This window comes from Haemaphysalis longicornis, unplaced genomic scaffold, assembly GCF_048455015.1.
Source record: "Haemaphysalis longicornis isolate Haplotype H1 unplaced genomic scaffold, Haemaphysalis longicornis Haplotype H1 scaffold_1, whole genome shotgun sequence".
NCBI classification, from domain to species: domain Eukaryota; kingdom Metazoa; phylum Arthropoda; class Arachnida; order Ixodida; family Ixodidae; genus Haemaphysalis; species Haemaphysalis longicornis.
Window position 1 is genome coordinate 299,690,343 of NW_027526203.1, and position 23,406 is coordinate 299,713,748.

Below are 23,406 nucleotides of genomic sequence, written 5' to 3' on the forward strand. Positions count from 1 at the left end.
CCTTCACCCGCAAGGAACCCGCCAGTCCCATTATATCGACGTGAGCCGGTATCGGGGGTTTGGTCGCAACACTTGGCTGGCAGCGGTGGAACGAACTTCGCGGAATTCACAGTGGTGTAGAAAATGGGTGCTTATGCCTTGCTTCACTCAGTTTGTAAGACTTCTGAGGATAGCTCGTAGAGGGTGTCTCTTTGACGAGTGGGTTAGTCGCTCGAGAAAATTTGTGTGCATTGGAAAATCAGCACTTTAGAGAACTCTTATTTTGAAGGGCGAAATCCTATTTCTGCAATTACCATGGCCAAATACTCGTGTATGGACCCCAGTACCAGCCACGAACACATGTTTCTAGATCGAAGGCCACAGTGCAGTCACCAGGTCCACCTTAGTAAGCTTGTCTCGCAGTCCGGATGCCTGGGTTCGATCCCCATACAGACCCAATTTAGCCCAATATTCCTTTCAGCACAATCACTTTACTTTCGTTCTCTTTGCGCCGGCAGCCGTTTTGGGCGCCATCTCACGGTTACGACGTCGACGACGCCAGGTTTTCGACTTACACCGAGTCAATAATGGTATTGCATTAAAAACTTGGGTACAAGATCGTGGTTTCTTTTAAGCTTGCTAGGTACATAACTGCCACCTCAGTTCACGCCCAGAGAAAATAGATCACTGTTTTGAAAACTGTAGGGATGCTGTCCTTTTCTGGGATATTCTGCGAACAACACTCAAAAAGGACGTCTGTATTGCGGCGTTTTCAATACGATTTTTGCAGTTCATATTTTTACTGAGCCGCCCTATGATATGTTTATTTTAATTGGTCTGCATAGTTGATGGTGGCGTCGACTACGTGATAGGCAGGCCAACGCAGAGCACCGTCCTTTGCGCATAGCGGCAAGCGGACACACCAAAACAAAAGTTTCACCTGCGGGGGGATTATTATGCGGCACGGAACAGAAAGTTAACCTCCCTATCTGACAACTTGAACATTCTTTGTGTCAGCCAGGCCTCAACCAGGCTGTCAGGTATGGGGATAACTTTCTGGTCAGTGCCTTATGACTATCCCCGCGCACTTTGTTTTCATATGCCTGCTTGCTGCTATCCGAAAGAGACTGCGCTCTGTGTGGACTGCTGTCTACTTATTTATTTATTTATTTACAATACCCCTTAAGGCCCTCAAATGAGGGTATTGCATAGGGGGGGCTTTGATAAACAACCAGAATACACGTACATTCAGGGGCAGCATACACAAAGAAAAGAGATAAAGAGGTCAACAACAACCAGAAGTTTTCTTGCGTGTGCGTTGGCACGCAACAAAGCAATGCAATTCATCACTGCATGTGAAAGTGAAAGAACAAAAAAAGTAATAAAATAAAAAAATAACATAACAACGTATATAAAAACGTGAAGAGCAAGCAACAACTTACTAAGCATATCAAAAGTATCAAAAATACATAGCGAACAAAGGAAAGACAACACTGTTATCAGCACGTCACTGTAGTGCAAATTAATTCCTTAAGCTTGGCTACATCAGTTGCTATGGCTATGTGTAAGGGTAAATCGTTCCAATCAATGATAGTGCGTGGTATGAAGGATTGTGCGTATGTGGATGACCGACACAAAATGCGTTTCACTTTGTTAGGGTGATCGCGACGAGGAAAGATTAGCGGAGGGGACTGAAAAAAACCATCACGCAGTGCGCAGTGGTGGAAAATTTTATGGAACATTGAAAAGCGTGCGTGTTTGCGACGAAGGCTCAATGATTGCAAATCGGCTCGTTTCTTCAATGTTGTAACACTGGTGAATGTAGAATAATCTGAAAAAATAAAACGGGCAGCACGGTTCTGCAGGGCTTCCAAATTAGTAGCTAAGTATGCCTGATGGGGATCCCAAATGGCCGCCGCGTATTCAATTTTGGAGCGAATGATTGTGATGTATGTCTGCTTTCGTACGAGTGGAGGAGCTTGCTTGAGGGTTCGTTGAAGTAGTCCAAGGGTGCGGTTAGCAGCAGCCAGGGTTAAATTAATATGGTGATGCCATGTAAGGTCAGACTGGAAATGAAGGCCAAGATATTTGTAGGAAGTCGTAAATTCAATCATGGTGTTATTAATGAAGTAAGTGTTTTCAGTTTGAGACTTTCGGCCACTAAATGTCATTAACTTTGTAATTGCATCAAGGTCAGATTGTAAGCATTGGCGATCTATATCAGAGGAAACTGTCGGTAAATTACTACATCATCGGCAAAGAGACGAACCCGGGACGTTAAGCAAGAAGGAAGATCATTAATATAGATTCAGAAAAGCAGAGGACCAAGTACGCTTCCCTGGGGGACACCGGAAGTAACATGGGCAAAAGAAGAACTGTAGTTGTTCGCGGAAATAAACTGTATTCTGGAAGAAAGAAAATCTTTAACCCACGCGAGGACGTTTGGGTGAATGTTGAGGCATGTAAGTTTGAGAAGTAGTCTGTGGTGTGGAACGCGATCAAATGCGATCACTGTAAAAAGAAAAGAATAAATGTTTTTTTAGGGTTCCCTCGTCTCCGAAGTGCATAAAAAAATCGGTTTTTGCTCGCATGAGTTACGTACCCATTCATTTTGTATACCTCGTGTTCCGGAAGGAAGGTTTGGTGGCTCATTTTTCCTCTCAAATTTTCCTCTCATGCTGTCGATTGCGGCATGCGTTAATTGCTGCAATTTTCCGAGGAAATACTCCTCCTCATTGAAGCGCTGTTACCTCTCTGTACAAACGTGTCGCTTGCAGTTCTCAGCAATAATTTCCGGGATAGAAAGAACACTTTCTGTTGCTGAATAGAAGGATAGAAGAGAAAAGAAACACAAAAATAAGGATCGGAACATTTTTATCTTGAAAGAGCTCTTCAGTTGAGTCCTGGAGGCCTCCGTGAAATTCATATTTTCCCGTTATTAGCTAGTTCAAACTATTATGAAGCGAGGTAGCGGAGCAAGGAGATCATAATGGCAGGTTGCGTGAGCTATAAATTTAGAGCTTTTCAGTGCTGCTTCCTGTCCAATGCTGAGCTTGAACTCAGGTCACTTTTTTTAAACGCTGATTCCGTGTGCTACGTCCGTTTTATTTTGGGATACATGTATGAATACAGCCGCCATCAGGGCATGGCGTGTCGTCAGTCGAAACACGCGAGACACTCATCGTCCCTGGCCTTGACGCGCCGGAAATGTTAAGACGTTTCCTTCTGCCCTTTCTGTAGCACAAACTTCGTTGCCCCCCTGGAAAACTATCGGGAATTCATTTAGAGCAGAAAAGATGTTTAACTGGAAACATATGCTAGATAGAAGACGAACTTTTGAGTATCGAGATGATAGCTTCAGTTGTGTATTGGCGCAACTTGATTCCTGCCTTTCGTGTTTTTTTTACAAGAATCAAAACAAGTTACCTATTCTCTGATCGTCATTTTGGATTGATATATAAACAAACATTTAATAGGACGCGTCAAGTTTAGAGGTGGCCATATGACGCGCAACGTAACGTTCACTTTCTGCTTGACCACAATTCAAGCCTTGCTAAATTTAAATAACTCTTGTCCTTTTCCGGGATACTTGCTGCTTAGGTACTTTTTCCCTTCTTTTTTTGGTGCCTGAAGGCAATGCATAACAGACTTTCAGTTTTTTCATTTCTGCATCTGGTCTACATATTCTAGACTACATTTTTCTGCTGATGCCTCCTATATACCCTACATATCGAAGAAGGAAACCTGAAGCACGGAACGCCCCTACGTCGAACGAATTACGGTTTATAGACTATTTCCCGCACATTACCGCGCCTGTTATTGACGTTTCGCGAATATCATTTATAAGTTCGCTCAAAATGCTTTCTCAGTAGATTAATTTGCTTGTGCGAGTTTTTTCTCTTGTATTAAGGTCATTTCGGTTGTCATTACAGTTACTCTCGCTTTATATTTTTTTACACGCTTAGAGATCGCCGCAGGTGGGCTTCACCCCAACATTACAGAACTACCAATCATCGTGACCAGATGTGCAAACTTGGAGAATGACGAGGCCCAGCATGCCATTAAAGCCAAATATAGTATCTGTGCAAGGCGTGCATCTTCGCAATTTCCACAGCGCAAATACTACATTTTTATCTAATCACATGCTGGGCCTCGTCACTCGTCGAATGTGCACATTTGGTCACGCTGATTGGTCGTTCTGGAGTGTTGTGGTGAAGCCCACCAGCGGCGATTTCTCAGAGTGTTCTTTTTTGTGGGTGCTCGCCACAAATAGGTCATGTTTGCCACAGTTTGGCGTTTGGTTAGTTTAGTTGGCTGAACATGAGTGCTTCAAAAACAGCGCGAAGGCTGGGTTTGAAAAAGAGACATGCACGAGTGCCGTGTGTATCAGCGCCCTTGTGTGCCTTCGTGCATGGTCGCGTCTGTCCCAGTATCAGCGCACAGTTTCCTGATTGGTTATGCAGCAGTCATGTTCGTGAAAGCTGCCATACCTTCTATACCGGGTATGTCAAGTTACCTTGAACAGCTTTTTCCACGCCCCTTCCCATGGACGTTGCGGACAAATAAATTGAACTGAATTTTAATTGAATTGTGTAATCTACTTACGCGAAATAAAAGTCCTACAGTTAGCAAGGCTGACTTGTTCAGTATTGATTAAAGACCTCTCTCTCTCCCCCTCTCTCTCTCCCTCTCCATCTCTCTGTCTCTCTCTCTCACTCTCTGGAAACTGCTATTCCCATAAGTTTCAATCTTCTCGGTCATATATTTTTTTTTAAATACATGTTATCATGTTAGCAACTGATACCTTCGAAGAGCCGCGTCAAAGACAAGAACCGTGCTCCACCACTATTAGTGCGACCAAACAACCTTGTCGCAGGCTTAAGGTATGCGTGGTCTTATCTAAAGTAATTATTTCTCTCTCCGACAGCGGCGAAGCGGCAAAACTCGCCATAGAGGCCGCATGCGTCCGCATTGAAGCGAGGTTGACACTACGTGCCGTCAATTTGATGGCCACGGGGGCACAAAAGCCTTCTGTCGTGGTCGTTGGGGCCGGCCACGTGATTGCGTGTGCACTTGAAAAACATCTGCCGGGCCAGTCCACGGCGGAGATCGGGAGGAGAGACGGCAACCGGGGACACCGCGGCACCGTGCCTTAGCGTTGCCCGCGACTCTTCTGCTGCGCACACGTGAGCCGAGCTGGTTGAACCTCGCCCTCGTTGGCTGCCCAGGCACGTAGGACGCCATTTTCATTGTCGTCGCTATCGTTGCGCGCAGACATGCATGCAGAGTTTAGTTCCGCCACCGGAAGTCGCTCTACAGATACGCATCTCCCACAGCGACCTCATGGGCTGTGTCACGGGCAGAGAATCTCCTCGGGATGTTCGGCGTTTGTGGGCCTCGAAATTCCCGTCATAGAGAGCGAAATATGGTGCGAAAACCAGAGGGAGGAGGAAACATAGATTCAGAAAGCTAATTTAGAATTTGCTGTGCCTGCGCCTCGTGAAACTAATCAATTGTTACTTCTCTGCGCGGAATAATCCCGAAAATTTGATATTGGTCGATTTTATTCTTTACTCGAATTTATCCTGATAAATTTGTAACAATTAAATGGCGTCATGTGTTTTGGGAGGGCACGACCGCACACAACAACCAGACAGCACGCACGCACGGTTAAATGCTGGTTTTGTGTTTTTGTACAAAGATTAGAAACTTTCAGCTACAAAGGACAAAAATGGCATGAGTTTTTTTTTGCTGTTGTTGTTTGTTGTTGTTGTTTATCCGTCGTGGTGATGGCTTGGCTAAGGCACTGTGCGGCTACAAACGAGGTCGCAGGTTTTATTCTTGACTGCGGGCGCAGGTTCCTGTGTATCAGTTATTATAAATGACCCTCCCTGCCGTCATAGGTGCGTACGCCCTGACCGCCATTCGTGCTCTTTCCGCTTTAACTTGCATCTAATTATAACTCTTGCCTGAAGCATATCTGAAGTGAATGCAAAAGCAACCATATTTGTCAACTTATTTTGAATTTTTTTCACAATGCATTGACCGATAACAGCCAATGCGACAAAATATGGCTGTTGTAACGCAAGCATTGAACGTATGTATCTGGTCAACGTACCGATACTCTTCGCTCGGGTGCATGATAGCAAAGGCAGCAAGGCATTGGGCCTTCGAACCCTTTTTTACGAATAACGCTGAGTACTACCCCCACCACTAGGATTAACGCTTGGCGAAGTTCATGCTTCGAATTTCTTGCAGTGCCTTAACAGGTTAGCGAAAACACGTAGGTTACGGACTAGACGCCGGCTTTGCATGGTTTCTGGCTAAAAAGGGTTACTCAATCTGCGTGTTCTAATATTTCCTAACCAAGGGTGCCTTCATTCAAAACTTTTAACATTTGTCAGTAGAGCCAAGCTGAAGCCAGAAGGTCCAATCCCCTTATGATATAGCTCGAATCCCAGTGATTTAAACGGCCATGCTAGTACATCTGCGCGGTCGCGCCCTTCGACGCTTCGACCATCGGAAATTCCTTTTGTTGGAAGTTCCTCGACAATGGCAATTTCATTGTCGAGGCCGCGAGTGTGAGGCCTTGAGCGGTGGCTCTTTTTCCGCATTCGACACAGCCGCCAGGCGCGATGGGACGTCGCGTGAGCCTGCGTTACACCGAGAGCGCAGCCGCGCGCTGCGAGGAGTTGCAAACGTTTCCAGGGTGGCTTTTCATTGTTTTCCGCCCAAGTGCAGCTCACGTCAAGCGTATGTTAAAGGGGGCTCATTATTACGAAAGAATCCTGGACTTGGAAACTATCCAGATATTCTTGCCGAGTTCCTACTTGCCCGGCGACAATACTTAAACAGGTAGCTTCCTGTGGGGGTTATCGTCAGGATCATCTTCAAATGTACTGAGAAGTACGCCGCGTTGCTCGGAGGAAGCCCCGCTCATAAGTATTCGTATCTCAGTTATTCAGGCCAGTTACAGACCAGTTACAGTTGCAAGCTTACGGACGACACAAGCGCTGGTTTCAGTCGCAACGAGGAATACGCGTTTCTTCAGCGTCTCGGCTCGTCGCAGTGAAGTATCGACTCGGTGATTGGTGCGGCGTGCCATTGGCGTGACAGAACGAGCCGATCCACACAGCAGTGGTCAGATGGGCGATTTGTGCGTGTTAACCACGAACACTGCTGCACGTGCAGGTATGTACTGTAGAGATAAAATTTAAACCTAACACGGAAGTAGTAGTACTGGTTCGAGGGAAAGGCAGAGGAAAGGAAGTGTACTGCGTATATTATTGAGCAAGGGGGGGGGGGGGGGGGGGGGGGCTCACCTGCATACAACCAACTGCGGGGGGAGGGGGAGTAGAGGAGAAATGAAACGCAAATATGCGAACGAGGACGAAAAAAAAATTTGCAATGCATGCAAGTGTGAAATAATTCTCCGCAAAGGAGTTAGCCACAGAGCACCATGAACGCTCTTGAGATTTATAAGCTAGTCGTTATACGAGTAAAACATACCAGAATATGGCCATTAATTCGTTCTTGATTGTTCTGACGCGTTCGCGTGTTTGCCCCTGTATACGCGAACTTCAGCAGGCATATATGCGCGTCGATATTGCCCAGCTAGATGGGTGTGATCCTACACGGACGTGATGACGGAACGATCTCTATTCCACGTCGCCCTTACGTCTTTGGTATAGCAACCACGAAGACCATTCTTTTGAGTCGGCTGTTCCGCTCAGTGGCGGTTGTGGTGTGTTTGCAAAAATAGCTGTTTTTTTTTTGTTGTTTTTTGCCTAGACCCCACCCTTGTATTACTTGTATTCCGTTGCACACACCTAGTCTTGAGTTCGCAAATGAGTTCGTTGAGTTCGTTGCACACACCTCGTCGTTGAGTTCGCGAATTACTGGTGCACAAGCGCAGCATATATATCTGGAGCGTATAGACAACTGTGCATGCTGGGAAAAACGTTTCGTAGACGGCAGCATAGGATAAGGTGGTCAAAATATAGGCCAGTGGCTAAATAAAGCCCCTACATGAAGATGGCAGCACTAAGAAAAAGAAAAAAACGACGAGTACATAACTGTGTGGCGCCAACTGTGTGCTAGTGCAGTGATCAGTAGGTTTCATCCTCCTGCTGCGCTGTTACCAATGTGATTCGTTGCTTATGATAATCGTGCCTAGAAACTGGGATTGGGTGCTTGCGATTTCATATGATTTAAGAGAAAGATTAAAGTGCGAGGAAATCGGTTCTCTGCAACTTTTGTAGTGGGCTTTCGCGAAATGAAGGGGAATTATGCACCAGTAGCGAAAATAAACATGATACGTCCAAAATACCCATAATATGTCACTTAAAATTGATTGATTATGAGGTTTAACGCGCCAAGGCTACACAGTGGATGAGGTGCGCCGTAGTGGAGGACTACGGATTAATTTTGACCACCTGGGGTTCGTTAACATGCGCCGAAATCTCGAACACACGGGCGTTTTTTTTGCTTTTCGCCTCCACCAGAAAAGCGGCCGCCGCGGCCGGGAATCGAACCCACGTCCTTGGGCTCAGCAGCACAACGCCTTAACCACTGAGCTACCGCGGCGGGCATTTCACGTAAAATAGCTTGAATGGATCCTGTATTTTGCGCGATTACACAGTTAGGTTAGCGTGCACGAGACTTAAGCCCATGTTGAAGAGCTGGTCTAAATTAATTCGTACATCTCTGCGCTACAGCGCGACTCGTAGGTCACGTGTAGCTTCAAAGCGGAGGACCAGAAATAAGATATATATTCGTTAAATATGTGGTTTTGACCCTTTTGAGCTCAGTGAGGCGAATTAAACCCGGGTTTTTCAAAACACCTTTGTTTCGGTGTGTCTTTTTTTTTTCGTGCACGCTCAGGCTCCTCCGAGTAAATTTTCACTGCGTCAATGGCTGTAGCACACACTTTAAGCACAAGGCCACGCGTTCGATTTCGGACTGCGGAGACCGTATTTTTTTTATAGCGGCACCACAAAAATACGGCCGTGCATGCATCCTCGGGACAGCGACGCCTACTGTATTTAGTAAGCCTTGCTGCAATTCGATTTTGTAAAACTCGGAGAAAACGTCAGTGCTCTATAATGGCAACACCGACTGACACCGACCGCCTAGATAAGGGCTCGTACTGCCTCGTTATCTCGGCGCTGAGAATGGGAGTGGGTCAGTAAGAAACAAAGGGAAAGTTCGCATGGGGTGGAAGGGGTGCGGTAGGGGACCAGCCGCTCTCACAGCACATATGTACTATACGATAAGGCGGTGCACGTCAGCTATACTCCTGCTTATTGAGTAAAGGGCTTGCTGGCGCGGCCAGACTGTAGCATGCACGTCGCCTTTTCGGGAGTCTTCTCCCGCTCACTTCACGGCATACGCTACGGGGTTTGCGTGCTTGGGGGCGCAGGCTGTTCCGAATTGCTCTATGATAGCGATGATAGCGATTTCAAACGCTCCGGGTGCCGTGACCACTGGGTGAAAAGGCACCCTATAGGTGTGGCCTCTTGCGTCACGCAACACCACGCGATGCCTGTCGTAATGTTCGTCGTTTGGAGTGAAGGCAGCGCCCAGACCTTGTTTGCTCGCGCCGCTTCAGGGGTGCAACGGGGCGCATGCCGTAGCGGCGAATTTGTGATAAGGCGCCTCCCGCTGTTTCCCCGGAGCAGTTTACCACGGAGCGGCTGTCGCTATTATATAAGCTCGTGACCGCCAGTGACGCAACGGGCTGCCCCTATGGGCGTGGCTGTGGTACGACATTCCGAGCGAGCGCAATGCTAAGGCCTCAAAGGAAATGGTACAACGTCAGTTGGCGCTCCTAGTGTCACTAGATAATATACCTTATCGAGCGACACAAGGCGCTCCCAGTTTGCAGATAAATGTCCGTGCAATACTCAAGATGCGTACCCCAGATTATCAGGTTGTCTCTCAGCGTTACTTTCAAGCGCTTGAAAGTAACGCAGCAAAGGCTCTTTCCGCTTTTCGTGATTCTGGTATGCATGATCATCCTTCCTGAAAAGTTTCCCGAGCGCCTTTTCTTAGTTCTATTTATTGAAATACCTCAATCTTTGTTTTCTGCATATGAAGACGTGCTTGCTCGAGTGGGAATTATTTGCGCAGGTGCAGACGGGCAGGTGTGACCAAATCCTTTTTTATGGCACTGTGTCTCTGTAAAGTCCTGCTTCACAGCGATCTCGATATGAATAATGTGTATGTGGTAGCCGACGCTGTCTAGTGTACAAAGGGGGTAGATAACGTCACGAGCCGCACTTTACTTACAGCATTTACTTCTTTGGACTCACCCTGTCCGTCCAAATGCATTGCATGAAAGGCAGAAAGAAGCAATAAAAACAATAGCGTTAAAATAAATTCGATTTTTTTGCCTTCATTGTCAGTGCAATGTGGGGGCATGTGCGCGTATTAGTCGGAGGTACCAAACCGGTTTTGCAGAAAGACCGGTTATCCGGTTATTCGATTCACCGATCATTCGAATTTGAAAGCCGGATAGCGGGATAACCGGAGTGATCTGTTAGCGTACATTGTTAACCGGTTTTGTATACAGACATCCGGATATCCGAATTTCTGTTTGATATACGAAAGATATCTCCGTGAACCAGACCAAGTTCTCGGCGTGATTTTATGGCGTCACCGTTTCGCCGTCGCTTTTTGAAGCCAATCCTTTGCCGTGGCTGCTCCATTGCAGAATACATTTCGCACCCGACCGTTCGAATATTACAATATCCGGTTAACCGGCTATTGAAACCGGATATACTGACTATCTGTTGTTGAAAATCCGGATATCCGGATAACCGGCTTTCGAGGCCGGAGCCGCTGCCCAGCCGGTTTAACCGGACAACCGATTTGGCCGATATTTGGAAGCACTAGCCCGTATAAGAGTGTGTATTGCACTGCCCGCATAACTGTTCCTCTTTTGTTACCTTATATTTCAATCGCATCTATCGTGTAATTTTCTGTCGCTGATATCAGTCGTAAGGACCCACAGAGAAAAACTAGTCATTGAAGTAAAAAAAAAACGCGGCCATTTTGATGAGTGCCTAGGAAATCGCGGATTCGATTGGCGGCAACGGCTCCGGAGCTCGTGACGGAAGTTAGATGGGAAAATCACCGTCTCGCGTCACTGGTGAATGAAGCACGAACTCGGAAATGCAGACAAGCACGTGTTCAGTACCAGTTTTAGTTCTATTTTCATCGCATAACGGCCCATCTTATTCATTACGGCGAAGTGTAGTCATCACACTTCAAAAGGACGCCACACCACCACCCCCACCACCACCATCATCATCATCAGCAGCAGCAGCAGCAGCAGCAGCCTCACCCTACTCAGGTCCACTGCAGGACGAAGTCCTCTCCCATTGACCTCCAACCGCTCCTGTCCTGCGCTGCTCGAGTCCACAGTTTGCCCCCGAATTTCCCTATTCCATCACTCCAACGGATTACTGGCGTTCGCCTTCTTGTAGACCTATCTCTTGGTATCCACTCTGTTATCCTAATTGTACACCGGTTGTCGGTTCGCCTCACTACCTGACCAGCCCAAGTCCATTTCTTTTTCTTTATTTGAACTATATCTTCTACTCTACTTTGTTCCCTAACCCAGACAGCTCATTTCCTGTGCCTGAGTGTTATTCCTAACATTATTCGTTCGCAATTGAGCCATTATTTGGCCACCATCAGAAAAAATATTCAGTAATATGTGGTTCGGTCAATATTGTTGCATTCGTGTTTCACTTATCAGTGGTTGCACGAAAGCTCGGTGAGCGCAAAGAATGCCTTGCGCTAGATTACATACCACATATGTTGGTGACTCGCCTTGTCCGGCATCTGTCACGGCCGGATGCAGTGCAATCCCGCAGAACACGTATTGAATGGGGGGGGGCGCATGGCAGGCTTGGTAGAGCTATATTGACGGGGGAATTTGATTGGTTGATTGATTGATTGATTGTAGGGTTTAACGCGCCGAAGGAACTCAGGCGATGAGGCGCACCGTGGTGGACGGCTCCGGATTAATTTTGACCACCTGGGGATCTTTAACGTGCGCCGAAATCTCGTACACACGGGCGTTTTTGCTTTTCGCCTCCATCAGAAAAGCGGCCGCCGCGGCCGGGAATCGAACCCGCGTCCTGACGGGGGAATTTGAGGTGGAGCGATCGCCTTCAGCGCCGCCCCCCCTCCCCCCCCCCCTTTCCCCCTTCGCCGTCTCTCACCCCCTCGATCCGCCACTGGCGTTGAAGTATTGTCATGGCGTATTTGGCTCACTCTGCTGTCGGAGCGGAGACCAGTAGAGAGAGATTCAGTCTGACGGCACGGATCGCATGGGGAATCGGCACGTACTCGTTTCATTTTTATTGTGGCAGCCAAAACGGAAAACATGCGCCTACATGACGTTTGATGCTGGTTAAAGAACCGAGGTTGATCCGCCCGAATCAGGGCACCTATTTGGGGCGCTTCAGATTTTGAGAGTTGCTTCGGTGCGTGAAACCATAAGCGCAAATGTCGATACGCGCAGCTGGAAAGCATGGGAGTGGCAGATAGTACAACGGTATTTTGCTGACCGCGATCGCTACATGCTGGTTGAAACGGCAAGTGGCAATCGCTGATAAAGGCTTCGCAACTAGTGACGTGCACCCATATCGTATTTAGGTATTTTTACCCAAGGATTGCTGACTACTTCTCCGCTCCTGTGACGACGAAAGGAGAGGCTGACACGAATACATGCAATCCCAGCCGTTTTATTTCGCTATTCTGCTGTATGCGCTATTGATAGGAGGCGAAAATACGGGCTACCATATATTACGGTGACGAAAGATAACTACTCCTGGAAACGCCTCGGTTTCGGCTGAGCGGTGCCGCATTGCGGCTGACGTGCTATAGCACGGCATGATCATGGCCATTGCAATGTCACTGCAACATGTCTTTATCCCGTTACTTTACTTTTTAATTTTTGTTTGTACTTGCATCATGCTTTTAACCAAGCCCTTTAATTAGCTACCGCATGGTCACACACTTTGTGAGGTCCTATGGTCAAACAGAACTCTGGCCTCCACGAGGGTCAACCTGTCGTTCTATCTAAGCCCTTGCGCTCAACAAAAGTCTATATGTTCCATTGCTCACTCTTGTACACACCCAAACAAACAAATCCGTATCCACTCCAATCACTCTCTGTAAAGCGGTGTTTCAACTTCCCATCCAAACCTAGATGTAACGTTTCTACCACACCGGATTATTTCTCCCTATACGTTCCCTTCTTATCTTCACGAGATGGCCAACTTGCGCGCCCATCCTCAGTACAGCAAGGCAGATAGATCCTGACTCCCCTCCCATGCCCTTAGCCCTTCTCTGCTCTCCAACGTATCTCTAACTTCGACATCACCATCATTTCCCGAAACATGCCCCAAATTTGCACTATTTTGGATGAAGGCAAGCCCAACAAGTTTGTCCCCCCCCCTCCTTCTACACACCTACACTTTGGCATGCACCGAAGCCTCCAAACGCGAATCCCTCGGTGACACCCTCACATCGGTCGGCTAACCCTATCTTCTACCAGTGGTCATGATGTCGGTCGACCGCACAGTACCCGTTTCTCCACTGCGCTGTTGTCCATTCGTTCATCTTTCCCGAGCTCGGATTAAGTGGTGAAGGCACTGGAGAGAAGGCGGTGTGGGTGGAGCACTTTCGACACTAAAGCTGCCTGCGGTGCCCGCTAGGCTTTAGTTGACAATGACAATTACTCGTAACATCCAGCACTATGTGTACCGTGTCGCACCAAGGATTTACGGGGCTAGTCTGGTGCTACAGTGTCGCTTCATAAGACGGCGAGAAAAGAAAAAAAAAAAGCCGCGTAAAGAGTGCATTGCTTTCTCCTCGCCTTTTTTTTTATCTATTATCTAAAACCTGATTAGTGGGCTACAGAATTTCTTACTAACGCCTTGTGATGTACGCCACTCAACGAATCACCTGTCACGGGATCCCTTATCACGACGTTAACGTAGATGACCTCTTCTTGTGGGCGCCGGCGACTTGATTGCGGTAACCGTGGCTGTTGTTTGTATGTAGATTCGGGCGCCGACGCTTACGTAAATGAAATTTCACGAACAGGGCTAGCGGTAGGCAACCAATTTTTCGCGAAAAAAAAAACGACGCTGATAAACACCGTGATGCGTAAAATGGCGCTGCTGCTTTGCTTGACCGGCAAACTTCAGCGCAACGTCCCTGTCACAATACACTGATTCCCACGCCGCCCCTTGTCTGTTCCGCAATCGCATCACACCCACGGATATGAATACGAATCTTCTGGATCTGAAGGCCCGTACAGTCACATCACACGGATTTCTCGGTATTCAGAAATTGCTAGCCTAGCTGTGTAATCAGCTCGCTTCACGATACTTTTGCAGCAGATCCAGCAATCCATTCGTCGCGCCCGTCATTGTGTAAAGAGGGTCGCCTAAGCCATAAAGCCAAGTGCTACCTCAAATTCAGTCAGGGGCTTACCCTAGAAACCGGATTTTTAGGCACTAAAAAAAAACGCATTTTCAACGCCAAAAATCAAAACAACGTTTTAGGCCTCTAACGTCGTAAATATAGGCACCATACATTTTTACATAAATGCAAATAATTTCAACCGAAGACGTGCGCGACCTGCATTTACGACAGGAAAACCAGAAATGTTTTTGCTTGGGGCGGCACAAAGGCGCCAACAGTTGCACATAGCCGTTCAATTGTCCCATAAAACTACCGGACTAATGACGATCGGTTAGCTTATTTCAACAAGCGCATTGCTTACATTCATGTTCAATGGCCACTGTAGCTTGCTCGGGCGTCGCATATGGTGAAACAGGCATGAAAAAGAAAACGTAAAAGCTCGGAATACTGATTTATAAAACACGCTACCTTATGTCCGCCTGACGCAATTAAGTTACGACATAACGCAAATAATCAACGTATGAGTACTGCTAGGTGTAACTCTGCCATTTTTTTTCTATACAATGATCCGAACTGTAAAAGAAAGATTTCAAAACAGTGCCAGATACATTTCCATTCGTTTTAGTGGCATATTTGAAAAGGTGTTTGACAGCCTTACAGATTTTTGATGGAAAAGCGTATTTTAGAGCCTGCCTAGAAAGTAAATTACAAACAAGCAAAAGCCGCGTGAACAACTTTTTTTTTTTTTTTTTGCTCTTCACATTCCTTCCCCCTGGCGGCTCTCCGCTGTTTCGCTATGGTGGCCCTTCTAGCCACCATAGTTTCGCGCTCGCCAACCTCTAGTGCCAGGTCAGCGCGGCGGCGTATGCTGGACGGCGCGTCCCATTTCACTGCTGCTAGCTAGTGTTTTCCGGGAATCGGGTGAACTATCGGACTAGGTTAAACCCCATGTAGTTCAGAACAGTCAATTCCGCCCTGTGACATGAATAACGATGTCAACACGCACTCGGAAGCGAAACTGGGGGGTAAATAGTGTTCATATAGGTGCCGATTTCGAAAATAAGCATTTACAGGCATATAGGCATCAACGTCGAAATAGGAATTTATAGGCGCTATAAAAACCCCATTAAGACCTCTCTTAACCTCTAATTTATGCTCACATATCAAAGTGGGATGATAGGAGGGCAAGGAACAAAATAGGCATTTGCCTAAAATCCGGTGTCTACTTATCGCTCTCCCTGCCTCGCGACCCGGTCTCTATATTTCCTATGCCTATAACATCCGTGAAATTCAGACGAACAAACCACTACTTAGTAGAGTGTAGGTTTGGGCTGACTGGTGTCTGTGATCCATGGTTTCGTTTAGCGTAAAACAGCAGACAAGTAGAAGTGAGACGATCGAGCACACGTGCCATAGTGCTGGTTTGTCTCCCTCCAGTTTGTCTACGTGTTGCGCTAAACGAAGCCATGTATGCAGCACTCACTACGTCCGCAAAACTGCATACCTTTTCCGCTCTGACCCTTCCAGATACAGGTGCCCTGAATTCCATGCCGTTATCGCACACATTCTCTTCATTTGGCATCTCGCTCTTTAATCCCCTAATTCCCTCCTCCTTCCTCAATTCTCCCCTGCCGGACTTCCCCACTGTAACGGGACCTGCTTGGTCTGGCGCGGCAGAAGATGCTCATTTAGGGCAGTTGATCTTTGTTCTGAAAGGAATTATCTCTGTGTAGGCATTAAAGACCGTCTTGCTACAAGCATCGGTGGAAAGCATCACACATGTAAAGAGCATTTCGGGCAGGACACAAGTGCAGAGAAGAGGATAGCAGTGTGATTTTAAGTTTACTATGCGACGCTGCAGATGTCTGTCGAGGGGGTTCTCACCACGTGATGCGATGTGAGAGAGAATGCAACACTTTCTTGTCGCTGTAATTATAAACAATGAGTCACAACACTCGGGCCCTCAAGTACGGGGCTCGCGTTTAGCGGATGTCCGGGGCGTCCGGGCTTCCGCTGGCGGCCCGGTCCTCGAGCAATGCCTGGGAACCTGTATGCGTGCTAAGCAGGGTGGCCTCCACTCTACGGTTGATGTTCTGGCTGGTTGTGTGATCAGGACCAACACATGTGGAGCAAATCTCCCGTGTGATCGCAGTGCAGGAATTGGGCCGTTGGGCATTGTGCCATTAATTGTGGGCAGGACTGCCGGGACCCGAAATGTGTTTGTCTGGACCTGTCGGAGCGACACCGCCTCCGTTCTGGTGAGCAAGGGGTGAGGGGTTGGGAGTCTCTTCTTACAAAGGCAGAGCTCGATCAGGATCTCTCTGTACATACTTAAAACTGCGCATTCGGACGGGACAAGGTCGGACGGGACATGAGTTGCCTAACCATGACTGCTTGCAGTTTTTAGACATTAACATCACACTTTTATCAGACCACATGTGTTGGGTTTATAAACCGAAGGTACGAAAAGGGTTGTTGTCTTACCTGTCTGCGCACTCGAAGACAGTAAAAAGGGCAGTTGCTTCTTCTTGCTTTCAAGGAGCACTGACAAAATCTTGCCATCACAAGATTTAGGAAAGTTTCGATGCTCAGGTTGCCCGATTGATTGCTGCTTGGTTTCCCTTAATGGTTGTGACAGCGGTGGCCAAGTCCTTGCTTCAGAAGTTGAAAGGGAACACACCCCACAGGACAGACGGCCTTAGGCGCAAGAAACCGGTGGTGGTTCCATGCATCCATCGAGTGGCACACAACCTCAAAAATGTGGCCAACAGGCACAAAGTGCCGATCGTTTTTTCTGCGCCTAATAAGTTGGCTAGCCTGTGCCCCAAGATCCTGAAAGGAATGGAACAGACAACAGGTTGCCTAAAACGACATGCGACGCCATACGTGAAGTGCGCAATCGGCGTGGTGCACATGATCCCGCTCGCATGCGGGCGGGTATACATTGGACAAACGGGCCGCTGTCTTAACGACCGTTTAAGGGAACACCAGCTGAATATGCGTAATAAAACTGGATCCCACCTTGCGCACCATTGCATGGCTTGTGAAAGCAAGCCATGCGAGCCAGTTTTGACTCAGACAAAGGTGCTGAGCAAAAGCAGAGAACAGCTGGCAAGGGAATTAATCGAGGTCTTTTTCATTCGAAAGCATGGTGACCAGTGTGTAAGTGAACCATCCATATCTTTGTATAGAAATGAATATGAATTTCTAAACCGTTATATCATGTGATAAAGGTGGTGACATGTGTGCGCCCGTGCTGGTGTGGGTATATTAGCATGCTCCATTTTTCAATAAACTAGTTGTGAGTCTGCGCCCTTCCTGTGTCTTCCTTTCCTTGTCCCGTCCGAACGCGCAGTTTTAAGTATGAATATGAACCAACTAGCCAAACAACATGCTTTGCTGATCTCTCTTTACGTCGCGTGCAGTAAAGGGATTGAAGGCGATCGGCTGGTCCCGGGGTTCGGGGAAAGGGGGGGAGGGGGCGGCCGGCGGTGGCATAGGCCGTGGGTAAAGAATAGCGGGCTAAGGAGTGCGCGTCGACGTTCCCTCCGGCGGTCTGTCCCTGATGAACCGGAAACAAAATTATTTGCGGCCCTTCAGGAGGCTGATTCGGAATTATCCGAAGAACCAGGAGACAATGGCTGCTCCTTGTAAAGCCTTTTGAAGAATGTAGGATCGCGCTGCAGAACCGATATTCAGCTGTTACCGAGGAAGCAGAGTTCACGACACAGGAAACCAGCTACAACCCTACACGCATTGTCACGGAGTGAGCAGTAGAAGTCGGGGGCATGATGGCTAGCCAGGATACTGGTAAACATTCCCAGGAGACGAAAGATCTAATTAGGAAACGGCAAACCATGACAATCTCCACCCCAGCTGACAGAATAGAACTAACGGAGCTTTCGAAGTTAATAAGCGTAAGACAGCTGACATACGGAAGTATAATATGGAGAGGATCGAATATGCTGTAAAGAACGGGGGCAGCCTGAAAGCAGTGAAGAGGCGTCTAGGCGTGGGGAAAATCAGATGTATGCGCTTAAAGACAAGCAAGGCAATGTTATCACAAATAGGGATAAAATGGGCATAGTAGCTGAGGAGTTGTACAGAGATCTGTACAGTAGCCGGGACATTCAGGATAATGCCGAACGAGAAAGTAGTTCAGAGGAGATAGACATCCCATCAGTAATGACAGTAGAATTAAGGAAGGCTTTGAAAGAAATGAAAGGGGGCAAAGCACCTGGGGAAGATCAGAAAACAGCAGACCTCTTGAAGGATGGTGGGAAAATTGTACTAGTGAAACTGAAAACCTGTACACGCAATGCCTAATGACCGCAAGTGTACCGGAATCTTGGAAGAACGCGAACATCATCTAATGCATAAGAAAGGTGACATGGGCTTGAAAGATTACAGGCCGATCAGCTTACTGTCAGTAGTTTACAAGGTACTTACCAAGGTAATCACTAACACAATTTTTGCCATCTTAGATTTCAGTCAACCTAAAGAACAAGCAGGGTTCCGTAAAGGCTATTCAACGATGGAACATATTCACGCGATCAATCAGGTGATAGAGAAGTGTGCGGAGTATACTGAACCCCTATATATAGCCTTCATAGAATATGAGAAAGCATTTGACTCGGTCGAAACCTCAGCAGTTATTCAGGCACTACGGAACCAGGGTGTAGACGAGCATTATGTTAGAATACTAGAGGATATTTACAATGCGTCCACAGCTACCATCATCCTCCATAAGTAGAGCAGTAAAATACCTATAAGAAAGGGCGTCACACAAGGAAACACAATCTCTCCAATGTTATTCACCGCACGTTTACAAGAAGTATTCACAACATTGGATTGGGAAAAGGTGGGAGTAAGGTAGTAATGAAGAATACCTCAGCAACCTCAGATTTGATTGATTTTGATGATTTGATTGTAGGGTTTAACGCGCCGACGCAACGCAGGCGATGAGGCGCGCCGTAGTGGAGGGCTCCGGATTAATTTTGACCACCTGGGGATCTTTAACGTGCTCCGAAATCTCGTACACACGGGCGTTTTTGCTTTTCGCCTCCATCAGAAAAGCGGCCGCCGCGGCCGGGAATCGAACCCGCGACCTCGTGCTCGGCAGCGCAACGCCTTAGCCACTGAGCCACCGCGGCGGGTAGTAACCTCAGATTTACTGATGACGTTGCCTTGCTAAGTAACTCCGGGGACGAATTGCAAAGCATGCTTGCCGAACTGGACAAAAAGAGTAGAACCATGGGCCTGAAAATTAATATGCAGAAAAGTAAAGTAATGATCAATAACCCCGGGACAGCACAGCGGTTTGAAATAGGTGGCGAGGCAGTGGAAGTGGTAGCCCGGTGAGCCCGGATCCCAACCATGAGACAGAGATAATTAGAAGGATATATATGGGGTGGAGAGCATTCGGCAGGCATTCTCAGATAATGAGTGGCAGCCTACCATTGTCCCTGAAGAAGAAAATGTATGACAGCTGCATCTTACCGGTACTCACCTACGGGGCAGAAACTTGGAGGCTCGCTAAGAGGGTTCAACTTGAATTGAGGACGACTCAGCGAGCAATGGAACGGAAGATGACAGGTGTAACATTGAGGGACAAGAAGAGAGCGGAGTGGGTCAGGGAACAAACCCGTGTTGAGGACATATTAGTATAAATTAAGAAGAAATGGATGTGGGCAGGGCATGTAATGCGAAGGCAAGATAACCGATTGTTCTTAAGGGTAACAGAGTAGATCCCTAGAGAAGGCAAGCGTGGCAGGGGGCGGCAGAAAATTAGATGGATAGACGAGATCAAGAAGTTGGCGGGGATAAATTGGTCGCAGTTAGCACAGGACCGGGATAATTGGAGATCAAGGGGAGAGGCCTTTGCCCTACAGTGGGCGTAGATAGGTTGGTGATGATGATGATGATGATGTAAAGCTTCGGCAAACCTCTTAGAGCGTTCATTGTCCCTACTTTTAAAAGACCCGGCGTTCGGGAATCTCGCTCTAATGCGGCTGCTCTTCGACGTAGTGCATTGCGGCTTTTCGCCATAAGTGAGAAGCTTTATGAGACATGCGCTGGAAATGCTAAGTTCCAGTTTAACATCGACGCTTCATTTCGCATCGAAGACCGACGTTCTCTGAGCCTAATCATGCCGGGTGCTCGGAAGCATTGTGAAAATCGAGTCCTATTGCTCATGCCATGCAGCATGATTTGGTTCAAAACGAACTTACCATCTCTCACGATAAGTACAATTTACGGGATTACGCGTCCCGTCCCTTAGCCACCGTTGGAGGGACCTTTTAGTAATTGTGCTCTTAAGTAACTCACACAATTTTCGCATTGTTTTGCTAGTTATTAATCTTACTAACAAGCGGAGCCGACAGCGATAAGAGATTCGACAAGCTTAGGTCGAAAAAATTTGCTAACCGGTTATGTTTCTGCTCACGCCAGCCGTATACATTTTTTTTACTTTTTACTTCGTATGTACACTTGCGTCGCAAAATGGCAACTCTGCGTGCTGCTGTGTAGGCACCAATAAACCACGGAATGATGAGATCTGAATGTACCTGCACAGTGTGGCTGGAGCTGAAAACACAGTTTAATACCATAGATAATATGAAGTGCCGTTAGAAGACGAGTTGCATTCGTTAAATAAGACAGCACTAAGGAGTAATCCGACCAGACTGTGTGCACTAAATTTTTAAAGACACCTAAGCACTCTAATGACGTAGTTAACGCGAAATCATTGCGTACTCATGCGTACAGCAAATGCATTGGTACGCATCTTTGCGCACTGCACCCGCGCGTAACGCGCGCTGAAACCGTCTTGCTGAGTATACAGGCTGAGCGGGATGGAAATGGGTTGTGAAAAAAAAAGCCCTGGTTGTATCATTCCCCATTCAGATGAACTTTAATGGTCAGAAATGGTAAACGCAAGCTTCGGTTGAAGCGGGTCCAGCGGCGTACGGCTTGGGCGTTACAGCGGCCGGCGTAACGACGGCCGTATGGGGTCGTTCGCCGTGGCCGCCGCAGTGCGCGAGAACACCGATGCGCAAGTACGTTGAAGATAACGCCCCCGTGTGGTTGGGCTTTAAGAGGTAAACGAAGATTTGACATCCCCCTGAATGCAGGTATAGGGCTACAAAGGAAAGCTGTACAGCTTTTTCAGAAAACTTCGCAGCCGAAAAAAAATTCTTTCTGGCCAAGCAATGCAGCCGTATGGCTGCTGCATTCACGTGTATGTCACATTTTCCTTCACGGAAACTTCTACCTTTGGGGCTGTGCCTGCACGTGGTCGAATATTCCATGTGATGTTCGCATTGCCTTCTTAGCAGCGGCGGGAGGCCTCCCAGGGACGCCACCGGGCAAACGAGCGGCGCACTTAGGCACGATCATACAGTGAGAAGCTGTGCCCACGTCTTATGACGAGGAGGCCTACAAGCCACTTATTAAAAGATTAGCCTATATGGATACCACACGGCTTGTACATACTGCGTGCTATGCTAATTAACCAAAGTTCCGACGGCGAGCGGAATGCGCAAGGAGCACGCTTTCCCTCACCGGAAGTGCACAAGAAAGCTGCTCAACAGCAGGAACTTCTGCACCGTGACGTGTGAACGCAGTGATGACGCGTTAACGCGCAGAGTGGTGGTAGGCGTTCAAGTAAGCTGAATAGGTGCTACAAAGATTGCTGTCAAACCGTGACCTTTCCAATTTGTGTATAAAAAAGATATACTTGTCTCAGAGACCGTTGTCCACGCAGGCTAACGACTGCGCTATTGTTCTTGCTCTGTCCGGAAAGTGTTTCAGGGCCCCTTAAAGGTTAATTTTGCTGCCAGCTTTCGGTGTGTATATCAAGTGCGCGCAGGCAGGTGATGCAACGAAGCATTTCGGTCCCAGCTCTTCATTAAATTCTGGAACCGGCAGGGAAATTGCACCTTCGAAGGAGCGCGCGTAAAAGTAGGCGGAAGTGTGCTCATCTGGAAAATGCGTAAAATACAAGATTAAAATCCCTGCCAACTTATCAGAGTATGGTCATAATATTAATAGAGCGTAATAAGAAAATATAGCTACACACGCTAAAATTTCTCTTGTTTACAAACATTGAGTAGAAATCTGGGAGGGTATATACTACTTAAAAACGGCAGAGACATTGACACCCCATTTTGATGGCTAAATGCTACTGACACGCACGTTCACAGGTTAAATCCTTAACAATTGGCTAAAATGAACTATGGGTAAATGGGCAATATAACGCCCCACTTTACCCCGTTGTTTTTGAAACAAACATCCCACGTGAGTTCGCAAAAAGTCGCAGTGCAAAAACATCTTCATCAATAAAAGAAACTCCTCGCTCAATATCTACCTCAAGTATGGGCCGCCTGCGCAGGAACAATGCTGCTTGCGACGACAAGAACTTACATGTAGTTAAACAGAATATCTGATCATAACTGAATATATAAATTATCAAATGCCGATTACGAGTCAATAAATTCCATTAATGTTGTTACGTAGCCGCTGTACTTGTGAGACGAACCATAGTAGATGAACGGCGGTAATTAATGGGTGGCCATGAGAACGCGAGCACAGCGCTACGCGCCTGTCTCAGATTTCTGCCTCAGACGAGGAGGATGTAGAATTAGAAAAGAGCCCTGAAAGAACGCAAGACGAAGGAGTAACTGTACAAGACGAGGTCTATGAAGTCTATGGCGCCACAAATGAAGGAGGAGCAGCTGGATGACCCACGTACGGCCTTGGAGAGAGAGACAAAAATATTTATTGAGCATTAGGTGCGGGATGGCCCCTTATTTCAGGTGCGCCGGTACCCGTCAATGCAACTAAGAACCATTCAAGGCCTTTGGAGATGCACCGGTGTACAGGGCGTCGGGGAGCGGCATAATCGTCTGCCCTGGTCACGGCGAGGCACAGGCTGGGGACACGAAGCTGGGTGCCTGGGTGCGTCTATGGAGGGCCGCGAAT

General features: G+C 47.4%; 1 protein-coding gene across 3 annotated transcripts in view; it reads left to right on the forward strand.

The window, feature by feature from the left end:
- The window catches only part of LOC144149071 (Golgi-associated plant pathogenesis-related protein 1-like), a 102,762-nt gene that overhangs the window by 53,885 nt on the left and 25,471 nt on the right, over positions 1–23,406 (forward strand). The window contains exon 1 of one of the 3 annotated variants that reach the window (XM_077680613.1): positions 7,029–7,170. The exons of 1 other annotated variant lie outside the window; for it this stretch is intronic. In XM_077680613.1, coding sequence (XP_077536739.1) covers positions 7,125–7,170 — 46 coding nt within the window. In that variant the 5' untranslated portion in view covers positions 7,029–7,124. Of the gene's footprint in view, positions 1–7,028; positions 7,171–16,564; positions 16,686–23,406 lie in introns of those variants that run through there. One more of the 3 variants, XM_077680627.1, reaches the window with a different exon arrangement.